The sequence below is a fragment of the Agaricus bisporus genome (assembly GCF_000300575.1).
Source record: "Agaricus bisporus var. bisporus H97 unplaced genomic scaffold AGABI2scaffold_2, whole genome shotgun sequence".
NCBI lineage: Eukaryota > Fungi > Basidiomycota > Agaricomycetes > Agaricales > Agaricaceae > Agaricus > Agaricus bisporus.
In genome coordinates this window covers 2,478,948-2,502,852 of record NW_006267355.1, presented here as the reverse complement: position 1 = coordinate 2,502,852, position 23,905 = coordinate 2,478,948, and the positions used below count along the sequence as shown (strand labels likewise).

Genomic DNA, 23,905 nt, shown 5'->3' with positions numbered 1-23,905 from the left:
CATCCCTCACACCACGACGACGGGGTGGAGGTGAAATTGATCGGGAGCCACTACGGCTACGAGCTCCGCGACGGCGGGGCGGCGTTGAGCTGTATCGCCTACGACGAGGTGGATACTCCGATCCCGAAGAACTGATATTTGAACTTGAATCGACGTCAGAATCCGAGCTGGTGTCGGAGTCAGACGAATCAGAGTCCGAAGAATCAGAATCGGATGATTCAGCTTCAAGCATCGCGCGCCGTTGTTCCATAATAAGCCTCGGCGCATTCTAGTGAACAAAGATCAATATCAGAATGCTTTTTACAGACAAAAAACGTACCTTCAGATATTCACGCATCTCCTCTGTCACTGCTCCCAAGCCAATGCTTGTGAAGTAGTTGATGGAGAACCTCGTGTTCTTCGGGACATCCATAGGGAACATTCCTTGACAAGCTTGCCTGACCTCCGGATCTCTGAACCTCTCGACAAGACTTTGCAACCCCATAGACTCCATTACCTCTTGCATCAAAATTTTCACGAAGATACGACTACTCGATGTCGTGTCATCTTCATTAACCTTGATACATCCAAGCGCTGTCCAGGAAATTGCATCGGAAGCGATCATATGCCCGAAAAATCGAGCAATATTTCGGAGACGATTGGTTTCATATCGATGAATGGTTTCATAATAGCTTTGGAAAGCTGATTCGAAGCTATCTGTCCATACCCGATTGAGCTTCGAGAACCGCTCCCCAGTAAGCCCGTAGAAACTGGAGTACGACCGTTCTTGAGAACAACACTCGATGATCATGTTGACTAATTCAATCTTAGAGACAGATGTAAGCAAACACTCCTCAAAAAAAAGGTAAAAGTCTTACCTCTTGGCCTTCCTCAAGCTGAACCTTGAGAAGCTTGTGGACAGCTTCTTCGTAGTTGAGAGCATTCATTATGGTCAAATAGATGATACGGCGGAGATTCACTAAGTTTGTTTCGGTCCTGTCCTCGATGCCTTCCTTCTCTTGCACTACTGAGCGTTATCAGCACGTAGATATCCCGCCATTTGAGGGAAGTGCTTTACCTTCATCTTCGTCTTCCGAATCTTCATCGGATTCGGATTCACTGTCTTCTTCGCCTGACTCCTCGCCCAAAATTTCCGCTTTGAGATTTTTGTATTTTTCCTCGTGCTCCATATAGTCTGGATCGAATTTGAAGATATCTGTGGAACAACAATGAGCGCCATATCAACGAAGAAAATCGGCTGCACAAACTTAGTCCCTCCTGGACCTGGAGCTCTTCCTCCAGTTGGATTTGATGTGTAATCTGATCATCCTCCTCGACTAGATCTAAACCGTCTGGAATTATTGGATTGTCTTTGTATTTGTCCTTCCGGACTTGCATGAGAACTTCAATCATATACTGTACACGTTGACTGATATTGCCTTCATTGAGAACAGCACGTAACCGCTCATACACAGTTGCATTGGCTTTTGGGGAATTTTCAGTGAGGAAAGCACCGACTTCACGCATGAAGCCGACAGCTATTTCAATGGAGTCGTCCGTCGGTCGTTCAAGTAGCAGGACCATTATCTGGAGCGCAATGATCTCATGGGCAACGGCTTGATTTACGAGATGAGCAATGAAAGTGGTGGCTGAGTGGCAGACGATCTGTATCCAAGTGTGAGGAAGTGAAAAAACTAGGTAATCTACCGGACTCACTTTGTCATTCCGCTTGAAAGCGCGTCTGAATTGACTGATTAAACGCGTGAGGACAAGCTCCCCGACCTGAGGTAGTTTGGTGTTGATGATAGAAACAACGGCAGCGAATACTGGCGTGAACGGTAAACTCGCTGATTGAGCCTTCATGATGCTTCTGGCGAACAGTCCGCGACCACGTATCAGGTTTTCCGCGAACAGCTCGGGTACGATTTGTTTGATATTGGCAATGTTGACTCGATTGACGATACCAGTAATGGATTTTCGCAGAGCATCCCATGTTATCCTTTGGTATTGCGGACCGCTCTTGTCATGTCCTGCAGCGGCCTGCATTGCACGTAGACGAGCAGGGGGAATATAAACACCACCAGACCTCGTGCTCGTGAGCTTAGCAAACTCTGCATTAGCATCAAATTCTTTCTCTTTTTCCTTGTCCTTTGGTTTTTCGCCTTTTTCAAGTTTCTCCAGTTCCATAGCAGCGACCCGTGCAGCAAGTTGGCGTTCCCGTTCGGCCTTGCGTATAGGGTCAACGTCATTGACTCTAGGAAGCTCTACACGTGGATTGGAAGATGGTGAGCGAGACCGTCGACGACTCGCTGGAGGGGCATCATCTAAGCTCTCGGAACGAGAACGGGACCTGAAGAGTATGAGATTTCGGGAGAATTGGGAGCAATACTCATACGCGTACCTCTTTCGTTTGGAGTTAGACAAATCGTCTCTTGGAGGATTCAGGACAGCCGCAGACATGTTGTGAACGCTGAAAACAGAGTCAACTGCTCACCACCAAACCGGTGCCCTATGTTTGTGGTTGTTTGCATCGGAGGTCTTTGCTTGTGTTGCTCAGATGTGTGATGTCCGAGATGCATTCCCGACGACAACTGTGTCCCATCTAATGGTTCGTAATATACAGGCTGTCTGGACATTTGTACAAAGTTATTTGAGTGCTCATACGAGATCCAGGCGAACACCTTGACCTGCTTGGTTAAGTTCTCCGTCTTTCCAGTTTCAAAGAAGATGCCATTTGGGCAGGCTGACGTTGATGATTCAAATAGAGACGCCTTGTTAGGAATATCAAGTCGCCAAAAATGGCCGGATTCTCAAGGTGCCACAAACTGCGAGGTTGAATATGGGTGTACGGTCATATTATTTGAAGATTAATGTTTGTTCCCGAAACGATCCAGCAAAATCCGCAGCCGCGGTCAAAGGGTTATCTTACTGTAAACTTAATTTTCTTTTCCATCTGATACTGCGCCATAACCTCTTCTTTGGCTATATTCCAAGAGTCCATTTCTCGTTCGGTTGCGAGCCATGGCATCGGATACACTAACAAGTGTTCGAAGTTCGGAAACTGAGAACAGATTCTAAACCAAAGCTCCTAGAAGTCCTAACACTTAGTAAATTGGCGATCTGAGTGAAGGGGGAAAAGCACTTGCCCAAATTGTTCTGGCATTCTCTCCATTGTGGGGTGTGAGAGTGGATGTAATGCTCAAACTTTTGAGCTTGCGACATTTTGCAAGCCCTGCAACCTGATTTAACGTCGGCATCTCACACCATACTCCTGGATTGCAGAGTATTATATGTAACTCTTCCAAAACCTCAGCTTGCTTCGGTAGAACTTGAGTATAGAGCCGGTTTACAGCTTCGGATCCATTCCCCTCTTTTGCACACCATGTTCCAAATTTGAGCCTCTTCAACCCCGAGTACGAGGAAAGATAAGAGAGGACAAGGAGGTCTCCCGGATTATCAGCTGATAAGTCTTCTAAATAGATGTCGTGTTGTTGGAGGATACGGCAAATTGCTCCGAGGTCTGTAGATGCGCTTGAGCTATTTCCTGTGATAGCTAGTGACTTCAAGTTTCTGAAGTGGCGTATGTAGGGCTCGAAACCTTCAAGATCGACTACCAGACCTTTCAGATTGAGCTCCTGCAGTTTCAACGCTTTCTCCATCTTTCCAGCCTCGAAAAAAAATTCTTTTAAAGTGAACTCCTGGGAAGATCCATTTGTAAGTCGGAGCCGTGTCAAATTGGGACATCGTGTCAAGAGAGAAGCAATCTCAAGTGCGAAGTGAGGAGCACTGGCATACCAGAATCCCGAGAATTCGGTGAGGTTGGATATAGGTTTGAGGGAGAAAAAAAGATGTCGACCAAAAGCTTCTGGGTGAATTCTCAGCTCTCTGGTGTGCTCGAAGATAGTTGTTGTGCCGGACGTCATGGCAGAAATGATGCTAGATTCATCCAGCGTAGCTGCCCCCTCCCCGGTACCATCGCCCATCGCAATAACGATTCGACGAAAGAGGAGACGGCTAACAAGTGTACTTATACGCCTAGAGACAAGACGAAGGTTGCCTAGATTTTCTTTGCGACGTAGGAACTAGGTGAGGGTTAGTACACGATGGATCATACTTAAAGAATGTGCCGAACGTCACCCACAGATTGGAAAATTTCCAGAAGAATGTCGTCTGGCAGTTCATCAAAGTTGGGCATGAGAACTTGCTGTTATGTGTTTCGACTCCACAGCAGTTATAACGCGTGCTGAACCAGGACGAGGAAGGTCAACCGCTGGCAGAGTCACGATCACACAGCCACTGGTAAGGACCTGAGCCAGGCTGTCAGGGTGCTCATTCGCGCTCATGTATCCAGGCTCTACCGAATATACCATGCACATCCTGCATTTATCAATACTACCCATGTTGATGTTCTGAATATCTTTCCGAGGTTTTACTTTACCTCATTCCTTACTAATTAAAGTACAACCCAGTAACTGTTTCGAAGCCTTTGTATACAACTTGAAGACTCAACATGGAATCATTTTTGGAGACGACGGGGGATAAGTATGCCTTGAGATATTGGGAGTAGATGTCATGGTAGGTAGTATGACCTCTTCAACTTCTCCATCTTTCCAGTTTTAACGAAAATACCGTTCAGGGTGATGATGCTGATGATAATCTAATAGCAACCTCTGATCAGGGTTAAAAAGTCATCAGAGATGACTTGGATCTCAAGTTGCCACAAACTGTGAAGTCGAAGATGGGTATAAGGTCACATTGTTCGAAGACGTTGTTTGTTCCGGAACCGATTCAGCAAAATCCGTAACCACTGTCAAGGGTTATTCTGCCGTGAACTTGATGCTCTTCTCCATCTGATACTCTGCCATAACCTTTTCTCTGGCTGTATGCCAAGAGTCCATTTCATGTTGGCTTGCGAGCCATGGACCCGGGGTGGCGGGATAAAGACGCATGCGTTCTAAGTTCGGGAGCTGCAATCCGACTCTGAACCAAAACTCCTAGAGTCCGAAAGCAAAGAGTAAATTGGCAATTTAAATGAAGGGGGAAAAGCTCTTGCCCAATTTGTTCTGGCGTTTCCTCCATTCTCGGGCGCGAAAGTGGATGAAACGCTCAATGTTTTGAGTTTGTGGCATTTCGCAAGCCCCGCAAGCTGATTCACCGTCGGCATCTCGCACCATACTCCTGGATCACGGAAATGCATTTGCAACCCTTCGAGGGCCTCAGCTTGGTTCGGTAGAACCTGAGAATAGAACCAGTTTACGGCTTCAAAACTACCTAGGTTTTCCACCATACACAATGGTCCAAATTCGAGCGTCTTCAATCCCGAGTACGAGGAAAGATAAGTGAGGACGAGGAAATCTTCTGGATGATCAGTTGATAAGTGTTCTAAATAGACGTCGTTTTGTTGGAGGATTCTACAAATTACTCCAAGGTCTATGGGTGCGCTTGTGCTTCTGTTCCCAGTGATAGCAATTGACTTCAAGTTTCTGAAGTGGCAGACGTAGGTCTCGAAACCTTCGGGAGAAACTACCAGGCTGTTCAGCCGGAGGTCCTGAAGTTTCAATGCTTTTTCCATCTTTCCAGCTTCGAGAAAAAAATCATTTAAAGTGACTTCCTCGAAGGATCCATTTGTAAGTAGGAGCTGGGTCAAGTTGGGACACCGTGTCAGGAGAGAAGCAATTTCAAGTACGAGATAAGGGGCTTTGAGAAACCAGAATCCTTGGAATACGGTGAGATTAGAAATAGGCTTGAGGGAGAAAGTGGGAAGTGGGCCAAAAAAGTCGTGAAAAACTATCAGCTCTTTCGTATGCTCGAAGACGGTTGTTACGCCGGAAGCGAGGGCAGAAATGATGCTAGATTCATCCAGCTTGAATGCTCCCTGCCTTGTAACATTGTTAAGTTCGATAACGAGTCGACGAAAGAGGAGACGGCTAGCCAGTCTGCTTAAATGCCTCGAGCAAAGACGAAGATTGCATAGATTATGTTTCTGAGGCAGGAGCTAGTAGACCGGGTTACAAGATGGATCGTACACAAAGAGTGTGCTAAATAATACTCACGAATTCGAAAATTTCTAGAAGAATGTCGTCCGGAAGCTCATCAAAATTGGGCATGACAACTTACTGTTATGTTTTCCGACAGCAGCACCTATAACGCGTGCTGAAGCGCTGAAGCTTGACGAAGGCGGAAGCTTGCTTGAAGGTCATCGATTCATCCGGCGCTGACCCCAGTTACGATCACACAGCCACTGTTAACGTTAAGGCCTTAAGGCCTTAAGGGCAGGCTAGAGCAGCTGATGATAAGCCGTTGATGCTCACCCAACGCTCATGTATCCAGCTAATTTATAATGTCTTGCGCATCCTAAGTTTCTCAGTACTGTGCTGATGTCCGCGTTATCTTTCGGTGGCCCCGCTTGTAGATCTCATTTCATAAGAAGTATAACTATTGTACAAGACAAAACGTAGAACAACTTGGAGATGACGGGAATATGTCTTGATAAGCCGGGAGTAGATGTCACGATAGATAGCACAACCTCCTCGGCTTCTCCAGCTTTATATGTGCAGCAAGCGTAACACTTACACCTTTCCAATATCAAAGAAGAACCGTTCAAGGTGATGCTGACATATCTCAACGCTGACCTCGAGCTTAGTCCAATAGGGTTAAAGATTGGTAGGTTATCAGAGGTGACTGGAATCTCATATACGAACTGTAAGGTCGAGTTGATGGATGTAAGGACACATTATTCACGAATCAATGTTTAGAATTCCACAGCCGCTGTCAAGGTTTAGTTTACCGTAAACCTAAGTTTCTTCTCCTTCTGATATTGTTCCAAAACATCGTTTCTAATTGCCCGCCAAGCCACTGAAGTGTAGAACTCCCCGTGCCATGTATATGGGTTGACGGGTATAACAGACATATGTTCCAAGCCCGAAAGCTGCAAACCGACTTCAAACCAAAACTCCTAGAATCCAAACAAAAAAATAAATCGGCAAGCTGAGATGAAGGAGACAAAGCACTTGCCCAAATTCTTCGGGCGTCTTCTTCTTTAAACTCAAATGTGAAGAGGGACGAAACGACCAAGGTCCTGAGTCTGCGGCATTGCGTAAGCCCCGCAAGCTGATTCACTGTCGGCGTCTTGCGCCATACTCGCGGAGCATCATGAAAACACAATCGCAATTCTTCCAGGACCTCTGCTTGCTTTGGTAAAACTTGAGTATAGAACATATTAACAGCTTCAAAACTCCCCGTTCCTCCAGATTGCGATTCAAATGCGAGCCTCGTCAACCCCGAGTACGAGGAAAGATAAGAGAGTAAGGGGAGATCTTCTGGATGGTCAGCTACTACATGCTCTAAATAGATGTTATTTCGTCGGAGAATATTGCAAATTTCTCCGAAGTCCGTGGACGCGCTGCGGCTCCTGTTTTGAGTGATAGCAAGTGACGTTAAGCATTTGAAATGGCGGACGTAGTGCTCGAAAGAGTCAGGAGAGACTACAAAGCCCTGTAACTGGAGCTCCTTGAGTTCCAATGACTTTTCCATCTTTCCAGTCTCGAAAAAGATATCGTTCAAAGTGGTACCACTATTGAAAACATTTCCAAGTCTGAGCCGGGTCAAGTTGGGACATCGTGGCAAGAGAGAAGCGATTTCAGATATAGTGTGATTCGGAGCTTTGCAAAACCACGATCCCGAGAATTCGGTGAGATTGGAAAAAGACCTGAGGTAGAAAGGGGGAGGTGGGTCAAAAGAGTATACAAGAATTTTCAGCTCCTTTGTGTGCTTGAAGACGGTTGTTGAGCCAGAAGTGATTACAGAGATAATGTTGGATTCAGCCAGCGTAGTTGCTCCTTGCCTTGTTTCCTTGCCAGTTCGGATAACGAGTCGATGAAAGAGCAGATGGCTAACGAGTATGCTTAAGCGCCTTGAGACAAGACGAAGATTGCATAGATTTTCTTTCTGAGGCAGAAGCTAGACAAGGGTACATGATGGATCACTGTATATGAGGAGATTGCAGAGTGCTACTCACAGATTTGGAGATTTCTAGAAGAATGTCGTCGGGGAGGTCCTCGAAATTGGACATGGCAATTTGATTATATGTTTTCGACACAACAGCCGTGACTGAGGGATGGATACACGTCCTGGTTTGCTGCGGGATATATTTACTGTGTCTCGTTACTTAATCAAAACCACGTTTCCCCTATCAGTGAACATCGAAGTGGACTCGCAATCAAAAAAAGCTACTTTGATGCCCATATGAAGATTAGGCAAACACCACGAGGAAAGTGGAACTATCAGGGGTGAGTGTATAGTAGATAATATGAACTCCTTTGTTACTCCTTCTTTCCAGTTTCGAAGAAGAGGTGCAAGACCACATTATTTGAACGATCGTTATTTATTTTCCGAAACAATCCAGCAAAATATAGAGACGCGGTCAAGAGGTCATTCTACCATAAATTGAACATTTTTTTCCTTCTGATATTGTGCCATGACTTCTTCTTTGGCTGTAGACCAAGATCTCGCCAGTTCATAGTTGTCCGGATACGGTTTGACGTAGATAATATCCATATATCTCAACTTCGGGAGCTGCAGACCAAGTTCAAACCAAAACTCCTAGAATCCAAAACAAAGTAAGTAGGTAATCTGAACGAAGGGGAAAAAATACTTGCCCAAATTGACCGGGCGCTTCCTTCATTCTCGAGCGTGAAAATGGAAGGGGAGATGAAGCATTTGAGGTTGCGGCATTTTGCAAGCCCCGCAAGCTGACTTTTAGTCGGTGGCGTGCACCATTCTTCTGAGTCGGAGAGATACAGTCGGAAGTCTGCCAGAACCTCCGCTTGCGTTGGTATAACTTGGGTATAGAGCCTATTTACAACTTCAAAACCGTCTCTTCCTCCAGGCTGTGTTGTCAATTCAAGCGACTTCAATCCTGCGTACGAAGAAAGGTAAGTGAGGAGGAGGTCATCTAGATAATCAGTCGATAAATGTTCTAGATAGATGTGGTTTTGTTGGAAGATACTGCAGATTGCCCCGATGTCCATGGATGCACGTGCTTCTGTTTGATGTGATAGAGAGTAACGTCAAATGTTTAAAGTGGCGGACGTGGGACTCTAAACTCTCGACAGTTACTATCAGATCGTGCAGCAGAAGGTCGTTGAGTTGTAATGACTCCTCCATCTTTCCAGCTTCGAGAAATACATCGTTCAGGGTGATCTCATTAGACGATTTATCCGCAAGCTGGAGCGTGATCAAATTGGGGCATCGTGTCAAGAGCGAAGCAATTTCGAAGATGATGTGAGGAGCTTCGCAAGACCACAATACGGCGAGCTCAGTGAGATTGGAAATAGGCTCGAGAGTGAAAGGGGTGGGAGGACCATTGGAGTTCGCATAGAATATCAGCTCTTTCGTGTAATCGAAGACAGTTATTGAGCCAGAGTTGATTGCAGAAGTTTGGCGAGAACTCTTGACGACGAGTTCACGGAAGAGGAGGTGGCCAACAAGTGTGCTCAAACGCCTTGAGACAAGACGAAGGTTGTATAAATATTCCCTATACCAAGGCAGGATACGAAATTGTCCAATGCCACCCACAAATTCGCAGATTTCTAGGAGAATGTCGTCTGGCAGCTCGTCGAAGGCGGGCATGGCGACCTGCTGTTATGTTGCGGGGTTTCTAAAACAGCCGCAGCTTATATAATATATAACACATCTGAAGGTGCCTCAGTCGCTGACTCATCGGAGATACAGTAATTAGTCTGACGCTCACCCAGATACAAGACTTAGCGGAGTTTTGGGGCATGGGATACGCGAAAGTATCTTCATAGTCATAGGGCACAAGCTCTTTATCCAATGGAGTGTTGCAACACAATTAAGGCGACGTTTCAATTCAATACTGCTGTAATTCAATTTTCTCGAGCTCAGGAGCTTTTGAACGCCGCTTATTCAACTTCAAGTATTTTGATCTTCCTGACGCGTTCGGTGCAACTTAGGTAAAGTACTGGGGAACCTGTCTTCGGGTTGACGGACTATATTCGAAATCACATGTCGAGTCTCATATGATAGGCCTCCTGACCCGTCTTCCGAGTGTCTCCAGCCACACCCGCTTCGTCTTCAATTGTGGCCTGTTTAACCGTGCTCTATCTTCGAGTACAAAGTTCAGAAACATGGTAGAAAAACTAGAGGATTTGCCCGACATCTCCAAGGTGCGCCGTCTTCTGTTTCGGACAATGAAGTGATTGAACTCTTTTTGCTAGATCAGCGCCAACGTAACGCGGATTCTTGGACAGGTCAGTCGCCTGTATTGTGCTACAATTCTTATTCACCTCATGTACCATTTTTGCCACTAGAATCCTGGAAAGTTCACTCTTCAAGGTCCCCTGCTGCAATTAGAATGTTTGAATCCCTGCTTATGGTTTCCGAATATCTTTTTGCAGGAACTAACACCTATGTCATCGGTACTCAACATCCCTATGTCCTCGTTGATCCAGGAGAAGGAAAACAAGAATATCTTCCCCTTCTTGCCTCCGCCCTAGATGCCCTCTCATCAAATACAAATACACTCCCCGAAGTCTCTGATATCATGATTTCGCATTGGCATTCCGACCACGTCGGTGGTCTCCCATCTGTTCTCTCTCTACTTCAATCACGTTGGCAATCCCGTAACCCAACAACTCCGCTATCCTCGTATCCAGCTCCCAAACTACATAAATACCCTCTTCCATCAGATATCGCCGGTCCTGCATCTACTGCTCATAACAAACTACCCGAAATCATCGAATCTTTACCCAAAGGCGCATTCACACCTACACCCGACGGCAAACCCTTCCATGACCTACACGATAATCAGCTCTTTCGCGCATCGTCACCCGCGATCCGTGTAATCCATTCTCCTGGTCATACGCTTGACTCTATAGCTCTAGATATACCAGACGACCATGCACTATACACGGCAGACACAGTTCTAGGACAAGGCACCGCCGTCTTTGAAGATCTCAGATTGTATCTGCAATCTCTCAACAAATTGCTTGAATATGGCGGGGGAGCTCCTGAGGGTTATCAGACTCTCTATCCGGCACACGGACCTATCGTCAAATCTGGTCATGAACTCATCTCCACTTATATTAAACATCGCCTTGACCGTGAGCAGCAAGTGCTGGAAGTGTTGCGAACGAAGCCAACGGAAGGCGATGCTTGGACTACTTGGACAATCGTCAAAGTTCTCTACGCGTCATATCCCGAGAGCCTCTGGATTCCAGCCTCTCATAGTATTGACCTTCATCTTAAGAAATTGCAAGATGAGGGTACTGTCGTGTTCCTGGGAGGTGAAGGTGTGGAAAAGGCTTGGAAGCTAGACTGCGAAGGTCCATCGTCGTAGGCACATCTGATATCTTGTATTTTTAACCGCTTTGCCGTGTAATTCACTGAGTTCCCAACAACGTTTCGAGAAATTAAAGACATGAGATTAGAATAAGTGTACAGAAGAACAGCAAGACAGAAAGCTAGAAATGAGATGCGTAGACGAAACATAGGCACGTGGTATCGTTAGGAAGATGGGTAATGAGGAAACAGACATGGAACATAAACACCGAAAGTTATCTAGAGCTCATCATCGGTGACGTCTTCTCCCCTCTTCTTCCGTGCCATACGCTCCTTCTTCAGTTTGCGAGCTTCGGATGCAGTGATCTTCTTCGCCTTCTTGTTGTCAACCTTGTTGCCCATGGCATCATACTGATCCTGATCCTCTCCATCCTTCTTATCGATACGAGCTCCAGATCCCTGTCCCTCAACCCAGTTGTGACCCGAAGCCTCGAGGGTACCATCACGCATGGCCCAAACCTCAGTACAGAGCGATTCCGAGAAGTCACGGTTGTGAGTGATAACGAGCACACCACCCTCGAATTTCTTGAGAGCCTCAATGAGCGCAGCGAGCGACTCACGATCAAGGTAGTTGGTGGGCTCATCAAGGCAGACAACGTGAGGACGACGCCAAGTAGCAGCACCGAGGACAATCTTGACCTTCTGACCGCCGGAAAGACCTCTCATGGTGTTGTGAGAAACGAACTCGGGCTCGAGGCCGAAATCAGCGAAGTGCTTCTCGATTTCTCGACGAACAAGGGGACGCAAAAGACCAAGGCGCTGAGCTTCGCGGGTATCAACTTCAAGAACTTTCTGTAAAAATTGTCAGCATTTATGTAACATGTATATGCGGTAAGGATGCTTGACCTTTTCGAAGCCACGTTTGATAAGGTCATCACGAGGAAGCCAGATGTTCTCACTGGAGCTAAGGCCCTTGAAGGAGACCTCATACTCGTAGGACTGTTTCAGCTTCTTCCTGGAGGTAATTTCATCGATGAACCTCTTCTGGCCCTCGACAACAACGAGCGAACCATCCTGCATCTTCTTGGCTTCCTCTTCAGAAATGATACGCGATGCCTTGCCCATGTCCTCCAAATCCTCACCGGTCTGGTAACGCCAGAGCATATATTCGAGAGGGGTCTTGTCGAGGTGGTTATCAATGTGGTGGAAGGCGTGTTGAGCAACATAGCCGATGACCAAGTTAGGATGCTTCCAGATCTCACCACCCTTGTTAGGTTCCATATCGCCGATGAGAAGCTTGACAAGTGTCGATTTACCAGACCCGTTGGGTCCGAGAACCGCAACACGAGAGGATAGAGATACCTGGAGGGTAATTTCGTGGAGTTGCTGGACAGCGGTGCCGGGATACTGGAAAGCGACCTTGCGCCTGAAGAAACACAGTCAATAAAAGTAAAAATACATGGACGAATACGTTGCTCACATCTTGAGCAAACTCTTTTCCTTAGTCTTGACACCTTCGAGCATGGGAGGGTCTGGGAGCTTAAACTTGTAGTCCTCAGCGGCCTCGAGAGTATAGTAAGATTTGGCCTCAGGAACGTGCTTCACAAAGGTCTCAAGGTTACCACGGTAGCGGCGCAACTTGAAGCGGTTGAGGTGGAGAACATCGGTGATGGTGTTGTTAAGGAAGGTACTGTCGTGAGAGACAATGACTGAAGATAGGCCATAAGTTATATATATTCAGATGATGAATGGAAAGAACATACTCGAAGTGCAGGTCTTGAGACCAGTGAGGTAGTTCTCCAACCAAGCAATGTTGACAACATCCAAGTGATTGGTCGGCTCATCGAGAAGAAGAATATCGGCCTTGAAAAGCATAGCACGGGCGAGAGCCAACTTCATCTTCCAACCACCAGAAAGGGAACCAATAGGTTGAGCCTGGCGAGGGCCATCAAAGCCGACGGAAGCAAGAACTTCCTTGATTTCAGTCTCATTGGCGAGAATGCGCTTGTCATCGACGATAAATTGAAGAACGGAGATGCTTTCCTCACTGCCATCGATATCATGTTCGACGTAGAAAGTGCGGACCTCATCAGGAGAAGGGAAACCTTCGACTTGTCCATTGGTAATAGCCCTCATGAGAGTAGACTTTCCAGTACCGTTCTTGCCGCAAAGACCGTAGCGGTGGCCACGCTTGAGACGAAGCTTGGCAGTGTTAAGCAGGATCTTGGCACCGTAGGCGAGAGAGAATTGGCAGTCGCAAAGGTCTTCACCCTCTTCCTCGTCCTCAGGAACTTCTTCGTCATCCATACCCTCAGTAGCGGAGCGGACAACCCATTCGCGAGTTACGGCAACACCATCAGGGGAAGCAACAACACAGGTGAGGTAGGGAGCAAGAGTCTCCCAAGCGGGAACCTCAAAGACCTTGGCATTAATGAGGTTGGCCGCGAGGATTGAAACGTATTTGACCACGGCGTTGGAACCGTCGATTTCTCCGTTGAGCTTCTTGTAGATGGCAACAAGCGCAGAAGTCGTCTGAGCAGCCTCGACAAATTTGAGAGGAGCGATGTTGGAACCATCACCCTCAGGCACCTGGCCAACTTGACGGAGAGTCTTGATGGCCCTGCCGATAACACTACGGGCCTCAGGATCACCAATGGTATTCTCAACTTTAAGGAGTCCCGGAAGAAGCTTGGGTATGAAGGGTCGAACAGTAACATGAGAATCGACGAGCTTGGACATGTTATCAATGATACTAAAAATAGACGAATTAGATCTGACACAGAAGATAAGAAGTTCGGAAGTGCATACACTGCTACTTTCCGCTTGGTGGCGGTGAGCTTCTCATTCAAACCACGCGAGAGAAGCGGGACCATGAGAGAAAGGGTCGGAGAATCAACTTCGGAAACGAATGTAGTGGCCGATAGCAGTTGTATGGTATTAGGAACCTCCTCGACAGGGTTGATGAGGGCCTTGATAAGAGCAGGAATAAAGCGTTCAATATCCTTGTTTGAAACCAGGGCGGTGGCCTTCGTCAACGAGTCACGAGCAGCCTTCTTGACGTCAGCCTTAGTGTCCCAGATGGCCTCGGCGAGGACAGGGACAATGTCAGGCATGGCACGAGCGGTCTGAACAGGAGCGCTGGCGACGAGTTGATTGAGGACAGTGAGGGCGCCAATTTTGACTTGCCACTTGCCGGCAGTCTTAATTTCATGCAAAAGACTGGGAAGGATAAGGGAAGTAGCCCAAGGGTTCATTGCAGCAACATACTCCCGAACTGCATCAACAGCGATGGTTCTGGCAGTCGGGGTTTTGTCGGCAAAAGCCTCGAGGAGGGCAGAATAGATACCAGCCTCGACGAAGATGGGTTCCAATGCTTTAACACCACCGGCTTTCACAAGAGCACGAATGGCATCGGCAGCACCTTCACGGGCGGCAGGGGACTTTTTATCGGCAAGAGCCTTGACGACGGCCTCAGGGAAACCCGCGGAAACGAGAGCCGAGGTACCGTCTTTTTGAGCGGCGGCCACCAAGGGGGCAGCAGCAGAAGCGCGGGTGTTGGCATCAGCAGCGAAGACAGCGGCGATATCAATCGGTCCGTCAACAACGGCATTAGCCTTGAGAGGAGCGGAAACAGATGTTACGGCGGCGACAGTTGTAGCGGCAGGCATTTCTACGATCTGGAAAATTATCAGCGCCATACTCGCCGTCCAAGTTGGGTGAAAAACGCACTTTCGAAATTTTAAGAGTGTATATAGATCGTTGAAGCAGGCGAAAAAACTATGAAGTGATAGAGTACGCTCTATTTCTAGCTTCTAAGGTGGAAAAAAATCCTAGGCGAGCATTAGTACAGAGGTGAACTCGGTCGGCAATATTACTGACCTCTAAAAGAAAAGAGAGAGAAAAGAACTGAGTGGGGAGGGATAAGGAGAAAGAACAGCATTCTGCATGACTTATATTAGGTTGATTTCGGAGTTTGAAAAATTTGCACCACATTGCTTTTCGGCTCGGAAACGAGTGAATCACGAAAAAAAATTGATTCGATCATGACAGATATGGTGATGAAAATAATGCATTTGGAATGTCAATGTCTTGTTCATCACAATCAAGCATATCTGTATTGTATCTTTATGCCATCATGTAGAACAAAAAAATACACAGCATGAAACACATAAAATGTACTGCAACGAGTAGCGCTATTCCTTGGTCTCGAGATCCGCAAAGGTGAGTGGAGTGAATGCCTGTAAAGGTTTACCGTATTCAGTCAACCAATAAGGGTAAGAACGTGCGAACGACAACTTACGTAGCCGCCCCCTTCGAAGTGTTTGCTGTTGGCTTCCACCCAATGAAGACGAAGAGCGTGGAGGAAAGCCGATAGACCCTATTTTATTAATAATGAGTGGAGATTCCATAACCACGAGTAAGAAAACTGACCTCCATGATGCAAAGGATGAATACCGTCAATCCGAACCAAAGCCCTATTACTACGATCAAGAAAACCCAGCCGAGGATGGAGTTCGGCCCGAGGAAATTCTCAATTGTCATTGACCACAACACCTCGGATAATTGGGCATGTGCAAGGGAAAGAGCCCAGAGACGTAAATATGAGGCCGTATGGGAGATACACCCAAGGCAGAATTCAATGGTGTGAATGGTCTGATGGATCACGATCTCACTAAAATCTTCATGCTCCTAAAATATCGCCCTATTTAGAACAAGATGAAATGGACTGAATTGAAACTTACATCTCCTTCCTTGTCATCCTCCACAATCGCCCGACCATTACCTTCTTCCTCTCCTTCAAGAGTGTCATCAGAATGTTCTCTGGGTATATCCTCACCATGGGCGAGACCAACATATCCTTGTCCCTGGATCTTTTTCATTTCCTTCCATATTACGAAAGGCTTCGCTATGAGAAGCCAGGGTACGCATATAGCGGCAATTAATAGGAGAATGATCTGAACAAAACTTTGCCCGCGATAGAGTTGCGTTCCAGGTTCAATGGTGCCAGGCGATAGGAACATCGCAATAAGCATGTTGAGAAGCGAGGGAGGTTGTGTTGTCGCAGTCGACCAATCAATCGACCACTTGTAAAGGATGCATACAACTAGATAGCCAAATATAGACTGCAAGAATAGCATCTGAGGGACAAAGTTCGCCCATATGTCAACGGGACGCTTGAATTTGATGTGATTGGGTAACTGAAGACATAATGCAAAGGTCATCTAGGATGACAGGGTAAGCCAAAAATGAAGAATAAACAAAAATAGCCGTACATGAATGACTCCAAGAACGATGGACATTTTCATCTTATACGAGTTTGTAAAAAGAAGCGCATTATCCGCGCCGTGCCAACCAGGGTCTACACCGAAAGGATAGGTATGGCCATTACTTTCGCCGGTTATAGTGCCATTAGCTTCAGTGAATGTCCAGCCCGAGTGCCAGATATGCAGCGACTTGGAGAATATATCATTATACATAAGGCCGGTGTATATGGAAAAAAGACCCATGAGAAGGATAATGTAGCGTCCGCTGAATTTGTTATCAGCAAAGGCTGCAGGGCAGGAGGATGAAGGACGTACAAAAAGAACTGGCCGTTGATCTACGAAGATGGGTATTATCTCAGCAACGAAACGTAAAAAGAAAAACCTGACAAACTTACTTCGCCAAGATCGGATCTAGCCAAACGTCTCTCATTGAGGATCATGTAGATTGCAGCGGAAAGGATAATTAAACCATGTCCAATGTCACCAAACATGACAGCAAAGAGAAAGGGGAAAGTAACGATAGCGAAAAGTCCAGGATTGACTTCCTGGTATTTGGCCATACCATAACTGTCCATGATAGCTTGGAAACCTTCAGTAAACTTGTTGGTCTTGTTAAATGTTGGTGGTGTCTTGTGTGTCCGCAATTCATGAAGGATGGGTGGAACACTGGTTCCTGCCTCTTCCTGTTATGAGCAATAAGTCTTCTTGTAATGATAGAAATTGGAGATAAACGCTCACAGTTGCATGTCGAAGGGCTAGCTGGATATTTGTGATGTCTCGAGTAGGCACCCAACCTTCCGCAATGAGGGTTTTCCTCCTTACATCGTAGTTGAAAAGATTGAGAGTCTCATAGATAAGTTTCTCCTTCTTCACAACATCTTGCCAACTCCGAAGGCTTTCCCCGATCCTGACCAGTTCGCCGCGTCTGGTAAGGCCAGTGTTATACAGAACCGTTTGTAGATCCTCAATGCGGGCCGTGACTTCACGAAGGGCATCTGCTCGTTTATCCGCATTCGCATCAATGGGATACAAAGTAGCTCCCATGGATTCCGCGATCTTGCGAATCTTTGAAAGAAGGACATCGCCATGGGCAAAAATGATGAAGACGTTCTTCCAGGTTTCCGTCCCAGAGTCAGGGTCGACAAAAGGTTCAGTGATGTCAGTTTGGTTCATGTACAAGTTGCCACGCAAGACGCGCCAAAGGACACGCTCGAAAGTGGCAACACGAGCGCGGTCAATAGTTCCTGCGACAAATCTGCGAGATGATTAGCAATTTCGAGAGGATGATAGAGGGAGCTGAAACTTACTCGAGATCAAATTGGACATCACCGGGAGCAAACTGACTCTCTTGGTCGTCATGCTGCAGCAATGGAGCCGCGCTATCATCAAAAGAGGTTCTAATGTCCGTAGTGTGACTTTGGGCCTAGGTTCGCGTTAATTCATATGTCCTTTGAAGACGGGTTGATAAGAAGTTACCCTGTCGAAGAATACAGCCGTTTCCCTCAAGACATAGCGGGCCTCGATCAGCTGCTTCAACCTTTCCGTCAAAGTGTTGTAATTCTCGTTCATACGAGTAAGTTTCGTCTCGTGCTCGGTAAGAACGGTATCCAGCTCATCCATGGTCTGCGCAGCGCGAGGTCCAACAGTAATGAGCGGCGCCGAGTCATAAAGTGGGCGAAGAGGAATCGGGTCTTTCTCTTTCTCAATTTGCGCGGCGAAGAAGCGAACGCGCCGTGCCATTTCATCAACACGACGAATTTCACCGACAAACGAACGTTGAAAAGGATTGACGTTTGGGTTCAGCTACAAGTCGAGTTTCAGCACATAGCTTTCGCGGAAGGGTCATGATCAAAATTGGCTAACTGACATCTTTAAATTGGACATCTCCAAGTTCCCCGAGCTCAGCTACGGTGTCGTGGGCAACTTCTGTCGGGACAAATAACTGCACCAAGCTCATCTGTTCCGAACCTGTACGACAGGTGACCCAGTGAGGATACAAATCGTACCAGCGGGAGAGAAACTTACGGAACAGACTGGGATACTCGTCCGACATTGCTGGTCACCAGTATTCGATTTAGACAGAGACGTTAGTATGGTTGTGCTATACAACGCTCGGAAGAGCGACTGCGCTGGAGGGCGAGCTGTTTGCTATTATTTGATATTGGCATTCAAAATCCAAGCAGAGACAAACACAGGATTGTCATCCCTGGCAAGTCTTCAGTGCGAGCGCGCTATACATGGCTAGTAGTCTGCCACTTCTTCTGCCTCAAAAAGCACTTCCACAAGTTCCGAATGCACCACATCTAGAATGGAAACCACAACGCTATCTTTCAGAGCCCCAACCACCACCCCAGGATGAGTCTAAAATTCAGGAAGAAACTTTAGCCAATGCTAGGCTTATGATTGACGGGAAACTCATAAAGAAGACACGACCTCGTCGGACGGTGGATTATAATGGCGGTATGGGGAGATGGGCACTCGTGGGTCGTTTCGACACAGTTGCTGAATCATAACATAAAGTAATACCGTACCACAGCTCAGAACATTAAGACCAAGCCCTAACTATGTTCCTAACCTGCGTCCCGCTATACCTTTTATCATCGACGTATGTTCTACCTACTGAGTCTAGGAGTATACTTAATCAATTATTAGTTACTTCCTCCGAAAGCGTACCCAGACAATTGCTCGACGTCCTTGTGTACTAAGTTTATCCACACTTCAACTAATAAGATCCGTTACCCCGTCCATGTCGTTCTTGTAAGATCGTCTCTCTGCGAAAGGGCTTTTGTTCATATCATCTACAGTGGACACCAGAAGGCCGTCGCGTCCTCACGGGTTCAACCAGCGGCGAATTCACCCTCTGGAATGGTCTAACATTCAACTTCGAAACGATTCTCCAAGCACATGACACTGCAATCTGTGCCATGACATTCAACCATTCAGGCGCCTATCTTGCCTCAGCAGATAAAACTGGTGTCATCAAGTATTTCGAGCCGAATATGAACAATTTGACTGCTTGGCAAGGCTCAAATTCGCGCGAAGCCATCCGCGATATTAGCTTTAGCCCGGATGACCAGAGATTCGCTACGGCTAGTGATGATTCGAGCGTTCGTATCTGGTCATTTGCCGAAAGTCGAGTGGAAAGCGTGCTCACAGGTAAGCACTGCAACTCAACGAATGACCCTCCAAATTCTGAAGCTGTCAAGGTCATGGCTGGGATGTCAAATGCGCACAATGGCACCCTACCAAAGGCATCATCGTCTCGGGTTCTAAAGACAACCTAATCAAATTCTGGGATCCCCGTACGGGAACCTGTTTATCGACACTGTATACTTTTTATTTTGTCTTCCTGCTCGTATTTGGACTAACTGACTGTATATAGTCACCCCCACAAAAATACCATCCAGGCGCTATCCTGGTCACCTAACGGCAACCTCGTTGCCAGTGCTTCACGCGACCAGACCGTACGCGTTTTTGACATCCGCGCTATGAAAGAATTCCGTGTGCTCAAGGGCCATAAGAAAGAAGTGTGCTGTATGCATTTCTCTTCTGTCGTTCACCACCGTCCACTGATAACTATTCATAGCCGTTGCCTGGCACCCAGTACACCCAATTTTAGTTTCCGGAGGTTCTGAAGGTTCAATCCTACATTGGGATCTTTCAACCCCCTCACCACCCGCCTCCATCGCCACTTCACCGTCTACACTTTCTCCCACATCTCTTTCGTCTCTAACAGCCGCCGCATCTTCTCCCCGTGCCACCCTTTCTCAAGCACATGACGCAAATGTTTGGTCTCTTGCGTATCACCCATTGGGACACCTACTTGTGACAGCTTCAAACGATCAAACAACACGATTTTGGTCTCGTGAAAGGCCAGGAGAAGCAACTTCTGTAGAGAAACCATCTGATGTCATGGACTTGAGCGGCCAAGATGAAGAAGACGATATCTTTGTTCCTGGTTTCGGTGCTGCCCAATCCAATTTCGTTGGATCAGGTTTTGGTATCGGAATTGGGACTACTAGTAACAGCGGTTACAGCAGGAGTTGGGGGGTAAAGGAAGAGGACGATAGTCAGTATCGTCAATCCTCTGCGGTGGGTGGAGCAGGGATGGAGAATGGGTATGCCAACCGTAGCGGTGGCATTGGACAATCCGACTCCGGAGACGACTTTATTCCTGGGTTCAGTGCCTCATCCGAACCGGTTAGCCGCCCACCGCAGCAACAGCAATACCGGGATCAAGATATGTATGGCGGATCTATGTTAGACGAATTCGGTCGTGACGTACCCCATGGCACAAATGGCCGGGATACCAGAAGTAGGGATGACAGAGATGGTAGAGATAGAGATGGCGATTGGGGGCGGGGCGGCGGCGCCAACGGGTACAATCGGTCTGGTCGGTGGGGTGCCCGGCGTGGCAGACACTGATACCTATCACTGGCACTCCTGTATCATCTCTTTCCTATTTCAATATATAATTATAAATAATTCAAGCAAAGTCGTCTAAAGCCATGGTTTCCATTGCGGGAAACCCGGATTACAATACTAAGGAGACCTATAGGCATAGAACGTTATTTGTTCACTGCGCTGATCAACAAATGGGGAGAGATGAAAGCGTAATCGTACATTTTAGTTGTTTACATGTGATCTAATGGTACATATGAATACATATAGAAAAGACGAGAGGGCAAACTAGCAGAAACGGGAGAGGGGGAAGTCGTATGAAGGAAGTTTCACCGCGTCGCCTTTACATCAATAAGGAGATAAGACGTGTCAGAAATAAAGATAATCCGCGTTCCGCGTAAAAACCGAGGTGAAATTGGGCGATAAAACGCATTTAGTACATTATTCGCTTTTGAGAGAAATGGCGGCCGAGCATTAAGACACAGAAGTCGCAGACCTCGAAGTAGACACCGTTGGCGTCGAGGCGGAAGAATCACTTTGAAGCGTAGCTGGCAGATCATCGACATTACCTGTGGGATAGGAAGCATTCAATCCACCAAGGTGCGACGTAAGCATTCGACCATCCGGAGGTAATTTCTCTGCTGTGGTAAGCTCGGGAATCGCATCCGAGGAACCGGTAAAGAAACAGAACCTGCAAGCAAAGGTTTGTTTAACGCCCCTATCTCTATAACTCGAGGGGGCCGAGACACTCACTTGTTCAAGAACTGCTTATAGTGCGCCCCTGGGCTGACTGGCTGAGGATTATCCGGATAGAGGATGTTTTCACTCAACGGAGGTAAGCTCGACTTCCTGAGGGTCGGGGATGGAGTAGGTGATCGCGATGATGTCGGCGTAGAAAGACTAGGAGTCGACAAGTCGCTATCCCCACTGCTCTCTCCCATGTTCAAACCAGATTGTTGAGACAAGTCCCGAGGGTGGCCGTCAGATATTGAAACAGGGAGTTCGAATTCAGAATGAGGCGAGCAAGAAAGAGGACTACCACTGATTTTGAGAGGAGGGAAAGAACTACACCTCGAGGATATATGAGCAGTCGAATGGCCAGGCAGCTGCCTCAATTCAAGAGATTTCGATTCTGGCATCCCAGCCTCTATCCTCGGAAAGCCGTCCTTCCTGCTAGTCAATCCATTTTCTAGATAACTCCTTTGGTGATTCCTAGATCGCACACTAGACTCGTCTTCATCTCTTTTTAGTGGGAAAGGATGAGCGGGAAAATGTCTGTCCTCCCGAATGTCTCGCGGAGAACCCAAAGGCACCGACTCTTCAATTGACAGGGGCCCTGGCAACGTCTCCAGCCGCTTGAGAGAAGACATCTTCTCTGGCCAAGGTATTGAGCTTGGAGGAGGTACCGTTGAACGTCTCACACGAGACAGCGACGGCTGGGTGCATTGGGGGGGAGAGGTCGAAAGAGGGACATCAGATGGATTCCAAGTTCTGGGGTTGCGTAGTGATATCCCAAAGTCGTAACGCGAGCTCAAGGCGACACCAGAGTTCAATGTGGGGGGATCGGCTTTCCTAGAGTCCAGTGCTTTCTTGGGAAGAGATCGAGAGACATCATCCCTTGCCTTCGCCTGCAAGACTACCTCCAGCCTGCTCCTGAGGTTCTCGACGTCACTGGCGTCATCGTCATCTGATCTCCTGCTTTCCGGAACAGCTTTCGCCTTCGTGAAGGCCGCCACATAGTCTTTGTGATTATTGTTGTCCCAAAAATCCTGTCCGTTGGTACTATACCGAATCGCCATCATGAAAGTCTTCCCTTCAATCCTTGCCAGTAGATCGTTTAGCCGAATGCTAAATGAAAACCGATCAAACTGGGAGTTGATTGACTCCACGTAACGCCCAACAACCTCGCTAGTCGTTTGCCATGAGTCGAAGGTGAACCTAATCGCGACGGTTTTGCAATAGGCGATGTTGCGCACCCGGATTTTCCCAAGAATACTTGTCCCATCGAAATTGAGATAGTAATCCTCCAATGCAACGTCGGCACACGAATTTGACTTGGGAGTGCCGTTGATATGCCGCATGATTAATCTCTTCCTGTTTCTGCATGCACCTGACCCATCCCCATAGGTAAACGGGAAGTCGCTGTCGGTGCCGCTGGTGTCATCCGTGGGGCTACCATCCCGGGAAACGGCCAGTGGTTTCTGCTCAGCGATGAAATGTTTTACGTGCTCAAGTTTTGTGTCGAAATGGACGACCTTCGGAGTGGGTGGTTCGCTTTTACTCGACGAGCCAACGGTCACAACAGAGAGGTTACCCCGAGTAGAGGATCGGGATGACTTTAAAGACGATTTCACAGGCTGACCGGATTTCTTCCGGATGATAACTCGTGACGCTTCGTCCACGAACTGAGCTGATTGAGAACCGTTCAAGGAAACGGACCGATTGTGTCGATATGTCTGAGGTCCGGCGAGCATGTGGGAACGCATGACCTCCAGGCTGAAGCGAAGCATACCAGGTGCGTATACGAGGGGTCGTTGTGATTGATCGTTTGTATTCGTCTTATCACCTATTTTTGCTTGAACAACCTGAGACTGGGAAACCATCTGTGATTGGTCTGCTTGTGAAAGGGGTTGGGTCGCCTCTGGCAAGTTCAGCGCGCCCATACGAACACCTCCAACTCTCCTTCGCCGAGCAAAGAGACGGGACGATTCCGATGTGCTGGATGAAGGAGAGTCTGAGTCCACAGCATATTGTGCCTCGTAATCATAGGAAGTCGGCTGAGATGAAGGTTTGGAAGACACTGGTAGACTCCGTGACCGTGTCATCCGTCGAGGAATCATAGGAAGGGGGGCACCAGCTAAGTTAGAATTTCGCGAGTGATGGATGTCCAACGGAGCCACTTTAGGGAGATGTCGAACAGTGATAGTCGCACTCATGAGTGAATCCAAGTCTAAAGCTGG

At 47.3% G+C, this 23,905-nt stretch overlaps 10 protein-coding genes across 10 annotated transcripts; 3 read left to right on the top strand and 7 right to left on the bottom strand.

Annotated features, from left to right (window-relative positions):
- Positions 1 to 268: 268 nt before the first annotated feature.
- AGABI2DRAFT_63634 (hypothetical protein) lies at positions 269 to 2,166 on the bottom strand (the record flags this gene model as incomplete). Its single annotated transcript, XM_006458556.1, has 5 exons — positions 269 to 805; positions 858 to 1,003; positions 1,058 to 1,195; positions 1,248 to 1,644; positions 1,696 to 2,166. The coding sequence occupies 5 exons, from the start codon at positions 2,164 to 2,166 to the stop codon at positions 269 to 271; spliced, it is 1,689 nt and encodes a 562-aa protein (XP_006458619.1).
- A 646-nt stretch (positions 2,167 to 2,812) lies between these two features.
- Positions 2,813 to 4,242, top strand: AGABI2DRAFT_134327 (hypothetical protein). The gene is made up of 3 exons (XM_006458555.1): positions 2,813 to 3,067; positions 3,126 to 4,061; positions 4,121 to 4,242. Exon 2 carries the CDS (start codon positions 3,828 to 3,830, stop codon positions 4,038 to 4,040), a length of 213 nt encoding a protein of 70 aa, XP_006458618.1. The 5' UTR covers positions 2,813 to 3,067; positions 3,126 to 3,827; the 3' UTR covers positions 4,041 to 4,061; positions 4,121 to 4,242.
- A 691-nt stretch (positions 4,243 to 4,933) lies between these two features.
- On the bottom strand, positions 4,934 to 6,086 carry AGABI2DRAFT_115649 (hypothetical protein; the record flags this gene model as incomplete). Its single annotated transcript, XM_006458554.1, has 2 exons — positions 4,934 to 5,974; positions 6,033 to 6,086. The coding sequence occupies 2 exons, from the start codon at positions 6,084 to 6,086 to the stop codon at positions 4,934 to 4,936; spliced, it is 1,095 nt and encodes a 364-aa protein (XP_006458617.1).
- Positions 6,087 to 6,762: 676 nt separating this feature from the next.
- Positions 6,763 to 8,050, bottom strand: AGABI2DRAFT_115648 (hypothetical protein; the record flags this gene model as incomplete). The annotated part of the gene is made up of 2 exons (XM_006458553.1): positions 6,763 to 7,938; positions 7,997 to 8,050. The coding sequence occupies 2 exons, from the start codon at positions 8,048 to 8,050 to the stop codon at positions 6,763 to 6,765; spliced, it is 1,230 nt and encodes a 409-aa protein (XP_006458616.1).
- Positions 8,051 to 8,566: 516 nt separating this feature from the next.
- AGABI2DRAFT_115647 (hypothetical protein) lies at positions 8,567 to 9,609 on the bottom strand (the record flags this gene model as incomplete). The annotated part of the gene is made up of 3 exons (XM_006458552.1): positions 8,567 to 8,580; positions 8,633 to 9,022; positions 9,084 to 9,609. 3 exons carry the CDS (start codon positions 9,607 to 9,609, stop codon positions 8,567 to 8,569), a joined length of 930 nt encoding a protein of 309 aa, XP_006458615.1.
- A 518-nt stretch (positions 9,610 to 10,127) lies between these two features.
- Positions 10,128 to 11,338, top strand: AGABI2DRAFT_115646 (hypothetical protein; the record flags this gene model as incomplete). The annotated part of the gene is made up of 4 exons (XM_006458551.1): positions 10,128 to 10,166; positions 10,218 to 10,250; positions 10,311 to 10,335; positions 10,398 to 11,338. 4 exons carry the CDS (start codon positions 10,128 to 10,130, stop codon positions 11,336 to 11,338), a joined length of 1,038 nt encoding a protein of 345 aa, XP_006458614.1.
- Positions 11,339 to 11,404: 66 nt separating this feature from the next.
- On the bottom strand, positions 11,405 to 15,184 carry AGABI2DRAFT_200379 (hypothetical protein). Its single transcript, XM_006458550.1, has 7 exons — positions 15,160 to 15,184; positions 15,010 to 15,110; positions 14,089 to 14,957; positions 13,044 to 14,032; positions 12,761 to 12,989; positions 12,187 to 12,706; positions 11,405 to 12,132 (listed from the first exon to the last, which is right to left on the bottom strand). Exons 3-7 carry the CDS (start codon positions 14,946 to 14,948, stop codon positions 11,560 to 11,562), a joined length of 3,171 nt encoding a protein of 1,056 aa, XP_006458613.1. The 5' UTR covers positions 14,949 to 14,957; positions 15,010 to 15,110; positions 15,160 to 15,184; the 3' UTR covers positions 11,405 to 11,559.
- A 153-nt stretch (positions 15,185 to 15,337) lies between these two features.
- On the bottom strand, positions 15,338 to 18,650 carry AGABI2DRAFT_217333 (hypothetical protein). Its single transcript, XM_006458549.1, has 12 exons — positions 18,570 to 18,650; positions 18,412 to 18,512; positions 18,021 to 18,347; positions 17,852 to 17,967; positions 17,283 to 17,799; positions 16,940 to 17,227; positions 16,860 to 16,879; positions 16,554 to 16,809; positions 16,023 to 16,502; positions 15,712 to 15,969; positions 15,581 to 15,658; positions 15,338 to 15,518 (listed from the first exon to the last, which is right to left on the bottom strand). Exons 1-12 carry the CDS (start codon positions 18,595 to 18,597, stop codon positions 15,474 to 15,476), a joined length of 2,514 nt encoding a protein of 837 aa, XP_006458612.1. The 5' UTR covers positions 18,598 to 18,650; the 3' UTR covers positions 15,338 to 15,473.
- Positions 18,651 to 18,781: 131 nt separating this feature from the next.
- Positions 18,782 to 20,969, top strand: AGABI2DRAFT_115643 (hypothetical protein; the record flags this gene model as incomplete). The annotated part of the gene is made up of 7 exons (XM_006458548.1): positions 18,782 to 19,024; positions 19,081 to 19,149; positions 19,197 to 19,301; positions 19,349 to 19,700; positions 19,751 to 19,871; positions 19,927 to 20,078; positions 20,131 to 20,969. 7 exons carry the CDS (start codon positions 18,782 to 18,784, stop codon positions 20,967 to 20,969), a joined length of 1,881 nt encoding a protein of 626 aa, XP_006458611.1.
- A 413-nt stretch (positions 20,970 to 21,382) lies between these two features.
- On the bottom strand, positions 21,383 to 23,881 carry AGABI2DRAFT_176882 (hypothetical protein; the record flags this gene model as incomplete). The annotated part of the gene is made up of 2 exons (XM_006458547.1): positions 21,383 to 21,636; positions 21,699 to 23,881. 2 exons carry the CDS (start codon positions 23,879 to 23,881, stop codon positions 21,420 to 21,422), a joined length of 2,400 nt encoding a protein of 799 aa, XP_006458610.1. The 3' UTR covers positions 21,383 to 21,419.
- Positions 23,882 to 23,905: the final 24 nt, after the last annotated feature.

Excerpts from the sequence above, each read along its gene's own strand:
- AGABI2DRAFT_217333 (XM_006458549.1), bottom strand. The coding sequence starts at position 18,597 with ATGTCGGACGAGTATCCCAGTCTGTTCC. Across the intron at positions 17,800-17,851 it reads GATGTCCAATTTGATCTCGA|ATTTGTCGCAGGAACTATTG; the intron begins GTAAGTTTCAGC and ends ATCATCTCGCAG. Across the intron at positions 15,970-16,022 it reads AGGATGACAAGGAAGGAGAT|GAGCATGAAGATTTTAGTGA; the intron begins GTAAGTTTCAAT and ends GCGATATTTTAG.
- AGABI2DRAFT_134327 (XM_006458555.1), top strand. The coding sequence starts at position 3,828 with ATGTCGACCAAAAGCTTCTGGGTGAATTCTCAGCTCTCTGGTGTGCTC.
- AGABI2DRAFT_200379 (XM_006458550.1), bottom strand. The coding sequence starts at position 14,948 with ATGCCTGCCGCTACAACTGTCGCCGCCGTAACATCTGTTTCCGCTCCT. Across the intron at positions 14,033-14,088 it reads ACCAAGCGGAAAGTAGCAGT|TATCATTGATAACATGTCCA; the intron begins GTATGCACTTCC and ends GTCTATTTTTAG. Across the intron at positions 12,990-13,043 it reads TCTCAAGACCTGCACTTCGA|TCATTGTCTCTCACGACAGT; the intron begins GTATGTTCTTTC and ends GCCTATCTTCAG.